This window comes from Toxorhynchites rutilus, chromosome 3 (assembly GCF_029784135.1).
Source record: "Toxorhynchites rutilus septentrionalis strain SRP chromosome 3, ASM2978413v1, whole genome shotgun sequence".
NCBI lineage: Eukaryota > Metazoa > Arthropoda > Insecta > Diptera > Culicidae > Toxorhynchites > Toxorhynchites rutilus.
Window position 1 is genome coordinate 265,977,477 of NC_073746.1, and position 7,803 is coordinate 265,985,279.

At 44.1% G+C, this 7,803-nt stretch overlaps 1 protein-coding gene across 1 annotated transcript; it reads right to left on the bottom strand.

Annotated features, from left to right (window-relative positions):
• Positions 1–2,822: 2,822 nt before the first annotated feature.
• Positions 2,823–5,966, bottom strand: LOC129774196 (uncharacterized). Its single transcript, XM_055777901.1, has one exon. It carries the CDS (start codon positions 5,964–5,966, stop codon positions 2,823–2,825), a length of 3,144 nt encoding a protein of 1,047 aa, XP_055633876.1.
• Positions 5,967–7,803: the final 1,837 nt, after the last annotated feature.

The window sequence follows — 7,803 nt, forward strand, 5'->3', positions numbered from 1 at the left end:
GTTGCGATTCGAGGGAGTAATAGAAAGCAGGTCACTGATTTTCGACAGCTTTATTTTATTGCGCTTCAAAAAATTCAGTGGACATGATAGAATGCCCCGACTTACTCCTCTCGGCAATTATCTTTCTAACTCCTATCGTTACCTGCCGAACCAGTATGGTTCTAACAAATAATTAATAGCGTTTTTCGTTCAATGTTGAATTCAGATAAAAATTTCTTGACGTATATTTCACAGCAGTATGTTTGAATGATTCTTTTCTGCAAAATTGTTGTCGGCCTCCTCTGATCGTTCAGGTTTTCACGTTCAGATTGTTGATTCCTTGGATGCTGTGGCAACATTCTCCCCCCGGTGGAACTCGGATTTGTCTGCGGTTCCATCTACAGCTGCCACATCTAGGAGCGCTAGCTTGGAGACAGGTCTACATAACACACCGTTGGTGGTCTGTACAATCACTTGACGAACTTTTCCATCCTTGGCTGTCAACACTTCTAATACACGTCCGCGTATCCATCCGTTACGTCTTGAGTCTTCAACAATTAGAACAAGATCTCCATTTTCCAGGTTTTTTACTGGACTAAACCACTTGGTTCTCTTCGTTATCGTGGGTAAGTATTCACGAACCCATCGTTTCCAAAATGCATCCAGACGAGCCTGTAGTATAATCCACGACTGCTTTAGATAGGTACTATTCCATTCTCTATCGATAGGTGGTTGCTTCACCCCGGATGAACTACCGAGCAGAAAATGGTTTGGCGTTAAAGCCTCTTGCTCGGCGGAGTCTAGGGTCAGATAAATCAATGGTCTGCTGTTAACCATACACTCGACCTCAACGAGTAGTGTCCATAGTGTTTCGTCATCCAGCTTCTCGTTGTTGTACGCTGCCGCTAAACCTGCCTTAACTGTTCTCACCAAACGCTCCCACGCGCCGCCCATATGAGGTGCACTCGGTGGGATGAATTTCCAGGCTGTCTGGGTACTAGTGAAGGTGCTGGCTAGACCATCGTTTATCTGATCGCGAAGCAGGCGTTCGGCTCCTTGAAAATTGGTCGCATTGTCAGTCCAAATCTCCTCGGGAAATCCCCGTCTGCACAAGAAGCGACGAACACACATCACACATGATTGCGTTGTTAGAGTAAACACTACCTCTAGGTGGATTGCGCGGGTGGTCATACAAGTGAAGAGGGCCGTCCATCTTTTAACATGGCTGCGACCAATTCTTACTAGCAAAAGGCCGAAATAATCCAATCCTACATAAGTGAAAGGTCGTATATATGGTGAGAGTCTTGCTTGTGGTAGAGATGCCATCGGAGGAACATTAGGATGAGCCCTCAGAAATTTACAAAAGGTACACTGAGATGCTACTGATTTAACTAGCGATCGAAGCTTCGTAATACAATACCGCTGGCGTATTTCGTTAACGACAGTTTCATTGTTGCCGTGGTTGGATTTACGGTGCTGGTGGCCTACCAGTAGGCTAGAAAGCCGATGTGTTCGTGGTAGAATTATCGGGTACTTTACATCTGCAGATACACCTTCAGTGTTATTGATTCTACCATCGACACGAAGTATTCCTTGTTCGTCTAGCACAGGAGAAAGCTGAAGAATGATACTAGACTTATTCAAAAAACGTCTTTGTTCCGGAGGAAGGAGTTGATTCGCTGAAAGAGTTGCCATTTCTTTTGGGTAAGCTTGCCACTGTACCATGCTGAAAATAGTACGCTCCGCTTTTTTTAGCTTTCCCTTGGTTAGAGGCCCATTTTTTCTTTCGCCATTGCCGCAAGTATTACGACAGTTATGAATGAATCATAGCCTACAGCCCTTTGAAGTCTACTCCACTTGGAAAAACGTTGAAATTCGACAATACATTCTGGTCTGACGGCATCATGATGAACATAACATTTTCGCAGTTCTTCGTTTCCCGCTCCTGTAGGTTTCCATGTAGGCCAATTGTCTTTAGAGAGGCGTAGAAAATCGGGTCCGCTGTACCAAATACTATGAGTGTTGAAGTAAGGTCCTGATCCCCATTTTGTTGCTTCATCGGCAGGATTCTGCTGGGAGGGGACCCACCGCCAGTCGGCCCGATTAGTGTTTTCTAAAATCTCGCCTACTCTGAAAGTTAGAAAGGGGCTGTACTTTCGAGGGTCTGCGTTGATCCAGCTGGGTGCAGTACTGGAATCACTCCAGAAGTAGCTACTGATATATGGGAATGCATGTCCTTCGATAACGAACTTGGCCAGACGTGCACCGAGAACGCATGCTTGCAATTCCATTCGTGGTACAATTATAGGTTTAAGGGGCGCAACCTTCGTTTTGGCCGCTACCAAAGCCACTTCTACGTCTCCAGTCCTGTTAACTATTCTGAAGTAAACAACGCACGAACAAGCATCTTTTCCTGCATCTACGAAGGTATGGATTTCGATATTTCGAAAACTACATACTCCAGCTTTACGAAAGTAACTACGAGGAATGCGTATCTCGTTGATATGATTGAACATTTCAATCTACTGTAGCCATCGCCCATAGACTTCATCATCAACCTGATCATCCCAGTCGATTCCAAGGCGCCATACGCTCTGAATCAACATTTTTCCGAACACAAGAAATGGGGCCAGCAAGCCTAATGGGTCAAACAGTGTCATTACACATCGGAGAATCTGACGTTTAGTGGGTTTGGTTTCAGTCTTGACGATGTGCGCGATATCGCCGGGCAAAGTGGCTAAAAAACGAAGCTCGTCGGTATGTGTTTCCCATAGCATTCCCAATACTCGTTCGGAGTGGTCGTCCTTTTCTGGATTCAGCTGCTTCAATTGGATTCTCGTATCTTATCCTAGATGCTGCAGTACGTCCAAACTGTTGGAACACCAATTGCGGAGATCAAATCCGCCGTAATCGTGGATATTTTCAACCTCACACGCCACTCGTTTCGCTTCAATCTCGTCGTGGAAACTATCAAGGTAGTCGTCTACATAATGGCTAAGTACAATTCCTTCAACAGCTCGTGGAAATGTTTGTGCAAACAGTTGGGCGTTTGTATTTTTAACGTATTGCGCTGTTGCGGGTGAACATGTCGATCCGAACGTGGCGACATCCATTAAGAATTCCTCCGGTTCTGCTGTTGGATTTGATCGCCAAAGAAAGCGCTGCGCGTGACGGTCCTCGGGCCTGATTTTCACCTGATGGAACATTTCTTTTATGTCTGCGCTCACTGCCACCCGGTATCGTCGGAAGCGAAATAGAATTGTAGGCAATGATGTTACTTGATCTGGACCTTTAAGCAGGAATGTATTCAGGGATACGCCATCAACTTTGGCGGATGCGTCCCATATTAGACGCATTTTTCCTGGTTTGTTGGAATTCATTACTGCTCCCAATGGAAGGTACCATGTACGCCGAGGGTCAGCACTAGCCAGCTCTTCTGGAGTAGCACGATGTGCGTATTCTTTCGCCTGATACTCTTTAAGTTGTCGTTCAATGTTCTCTCTCAGTGCTGGGTCTTTCGCCATACGTCTCTCCAAACATTGTAGCCGTTTATATGCCATCGGATAACTATCAGGAAACTCGAATTTGTCAAATTTCCACAACAGTCCCGAGTCATACCGATCCTTCACGTGTACTGTTGTCTGTTTCTTGATGCGCAAAGCCCGTTTATCCTCTTCTGACGCTACGCTGGTAACTGATTTAACGCCAGTTTCTTCGAATGAAAAATATTTCTTGATCGCATCGTTAAACTCCGACTCTCCTCCACATTCGCAAACGTGGTAATTTCGTGGATGATATTCTATGTTTCCTTGACCGCCATAGATACACCACCCTAGCCGTGTTTTGGTCGCAGTTGGACTTCCTTCTACTCCTTCGTGAACCTTGAGTGGAACGATCAGCCGCAGATTGTCTACTCCTGTTAAAAGCTGCGGAATAGCGTTTCGATAACTTCTAATCGGCAGGCCCTTCAGATGGTTGTAGCACTTAACCAGTTTCTCTATCGGTGCGTTCTGCATTGGCAAATCCAACGATTCAATGGTACCTACGTCTCTCATCATGAAGCGTTTACCCTTTTCCTCGCCGGAAACTTCGAATGTTACACGTTGTGAGTTCGGCTCTTCTCGGGTGACATTACTCGTCCATTTAAGGCATAGGGGCTTAGCATATCCTGTTACTCCCAACTCTGCCGCCAAACTTTTCTCTATCATAGTTAAGGATGACCCTTCGTCTAAAAACGCAAAAGTGCTGACAGATTTTCGTCCACTATGCAGAGTAACGGGTAGAATGCGAAAAAACAGAGAAGGTGCAATTGATTTGGGGATGTGGTACTGCACAGTTTCGCCAACTTTCCATGCACTGGTGTCCCTCTCTCTATTGGACGAATGGAGAAGACGATGGTGACGTGCTTGGCATCCATCAACTTCGCATCGTTGAGTACTTCGACATGCCCGACGGCCGTGTGCGTAAAGACACGTTCGGCACAGTTTCAACTCGAGGAGCTTCCTCCAACGTTCGTCGACTGGAAGTGCTAGAAAAATCTTGCAATTTATAGTACGGTGACCTTCTCCTTGACAAACAGCACATTCAGTGGGTTTTGTCATTTCGACTGGGTTAGTAAGATTGCACTCGTTTTCCGGGTCGTTTCCCGCGGTCTCGGAATGCACTAGGTGCCTATCACGCATCTTAGAACGGTCCAACTTAGGTTCGTGAATCTGTACAGATGATACACTACAAGCATTGTTAAAAATCTCCTCCATGAAATTGCCGAACGTTCTCAAGTTCACCACACCTTGATGTCTGCGGTAACCCGCCCACTGCATTTTGCAATCAGCTGGCAGCTTAGTGACTAAGTCCTTCAACAACGTCGGATTTGCCAGATGTTCCGGAAGATCTGCAGCTATGATATGATCGCAGAGAGCTTGAACCATCATTCCAAATTCGATTAGCGTTTCCAGTCGATCAGATCGTGGCGATGGTGCTGACTTGGTTTTATCGATAAGGGATTCGATTAGTAGTTCCGCACGACCATAACGCATTCTCAGCGCTTCGATTACTTGTGGAATTGACGCCGGCAAAATCAATCTGCTTTGCACTGACTCCCACGCAGCACCCTTTAGACAGCGTTGAAGGCGAATCATATTTTCGCCGTCACTGTAACCACAAGCTTCGGTAGTGTACTTGTAGTTACTGATGAATACTGGCCAATCAGCTGGATTCCCGGAAAATGTAGGCAATTCGCGTGGGAGAACATGTCTCGCTGCTAATTGTTGCGGTGTTGGTTCTCGAATCAGTATTCCTCCTAAAGCTAGCGGTTGTACTGGTCTCGGAATTCTTCTATTTTTCTCGACATCAGATTCTTGGTGATGGGCCTCGAGTGGTTGACGAGATGTCTCTCCATGCATACTTCGCGCGGCTTCGATTGGAACTTCTACTGAGGGTGGAAATATTTGTTGAATTTCTCTTGCGTGACACTTCTGCGGGAATTTCGATTCTAGAGGGGGCTCCCCCCAGTTTCGAAGCTGATCACGTTCACATACTGTAGTCAGAACGTTTGGTGGCTGAAGGGATGCAATTTCCGGCGCGATGTTCTGCTGCTGCCGAGCTGCTTGGTTTTCCATCTGCTTAAATGCGCGATTTCGTCGGTTAAGTGTGGTATCCTTCTGCGGTCTCGGTGCGCTGTATTTCACGGCAGTTTTGCATTGTTGTTGCAATAACGGATTGAAAGAAAAGTTCCTCTCTAAGTTCAGAGGAATGTTCTCTAGAGACGGTGTGTTTCCTATCTCATTCCCTATTGTTTCGTTTTTAGAATTAGCACCCTTGGAATTGTATGGATTGCCTTCCGACTTAACACCCGGTGATGGTGGTCCTAATTGTGTTGCGATTTGCAATCTGCATAATTCCACTAGATTTTGTAATTCAAGTAATTGCTCGTGAATGGGTTGTGACCCCAGCTGGCATTCTCGAAGCTGATTTTGGAGATCCGCCATATTCACTGATTCACAAAAACAGTCGTTATTCCTAGGCGCCCTCGGATGAGTTCTGGGTGGGGAGGATATTCTCTGTGCTATATTCCCACCTAATCTATATAAGCTATATTCCCAAGTAATCTCTTCCAATTGTCTTTCTATTCGGGATCTCTCGACCCACTCTGCAACCTTATGCACTCGTTCTAACACCTCGTTCCCGCTAGCTCGCGTTCGAACACTGCGGAGTTCATCTTCCTCTTCAAGCAAAGATTGCTCTAGTAAGTGGTATTTGTCTGCCAAATATTGCTTCTCCAATTCCAGAGCCTTTCTATCTAGCTCGCGCTGCTCTGTAAGTCGCTGTAATTGAATCTCGACTCTAGCCTTCCGGGTGGATGAGGTTGTAATCACTGATCAGTATCAGTGGGATTGGAGAGGCATCTCGCGCACACCCAATCACGGCCTTGTACCGAACTGCTCTCACCTGTACAGGAGATATGCCACACTCCATTACACACATAGCAGCATACAAAATTATCGGCCGTAACCGGACGATCACAGGACACGCAAGAATAGGGGATTTTGTAATTCCTTCCTTTGGATGACTTCGAACTCTTATCCATGATGAATTTTTTGAAGAATGTTGCGATTCGAGGGAGTAATAGAAAGCAGGTCACTGATTTTCGACAGCTTTATTTTATTGCGCTTCAAAAAATTCAGTGGACATGATAGAATGCCCCGACTTACTCCTCTCGGCAATTATCTTTCTAACTCCTATCGTTACCTGCCTAACCAGTATGGTTCTAACAAATAATTAATAGCGTTTTTCGTTCAATGTTGAATTCAGATAAAAATTTCTTGACGTATATTTCACAGCAGTATGTTTGAATGATTCTTTTCTGCAAAATGCGCGGCCTCCTCTGATCGTTTAGGTTTTCACGTTCAGATTGTTGATTCCTTGGATGCTGTGGCAACAGTAATATTAGGTTGGGGAAAAAGTTATCCATTATTTTCTCGGTAGCTGGCTTTAGTGATCAATATCTCGCTTAATATCGATCATACTACAGGTCGGACTCGATTATCCGGAATTTTAGACTCGATTATCCGGAGTATTTTATTTTTGATTTTCGGAAATTTTGAATAATTTGTATAATAATTCTATATTGAATAGCTAATATGGGTATCAAAAGAAAGGGCTTGACTAGTAGAATACAGTTATTTATGAAAAATGCAAATCTAAGATGGCGGCCACTACAAAATGGCGGATTACATATTTTCTTAGAACCCCATCAATATGAGTATCAAATGAAAAGGCTTGACTAGTAGAACACAGTTATTTATGAAAAATGCCCAAAAATGTATCAAAAAAAAAGTTCTCGACTAGTAGAACATAGTAGATAATGAAAAATCTAATTTCAAAATGGCCGCAGTCTCCAAACAACTAATAACTTTTTGAATGGTTTCATTCAGCTTGACCTGTTTCTATGTATGTTTGAATGTTTGTTGAGTTGTCCCACATAAAAAGAAAATTGACCTCGTTCCTGTTGAATGATTGATCTGAAATTTGGAACATACATTTAGTTCTACCGTCATTATAAAACTGTGTATTCAATGATCTTAAAAAATTCAATTTGGCCACCGCAAAAAATGGCTGAATGGCTTCATTTAGAGAATACACTACACTATCAACAACATAAATTCAAAAAGGTCGCCGCCACAAAATGGTCGACTATGTATTTTTGCAATCCCCTCAATATTGGTATCAAATTAAATGATTTGACTAATAGAATACAGTACAGGTCGGACTCGATTATATACTGACTCGATTATGTGTGATTCAATTATATACAATTTTGGACTC

Excerpts from the sequence above, each read along its gene's own strand:
- LOC129774196 (XM_055777901.1), bottom strand. The coding sequence starts at position 5,966 with ATGGCGGATCTCCAAAATCAGCTTCGAGAATGCCAGCTGGGGTCACAA.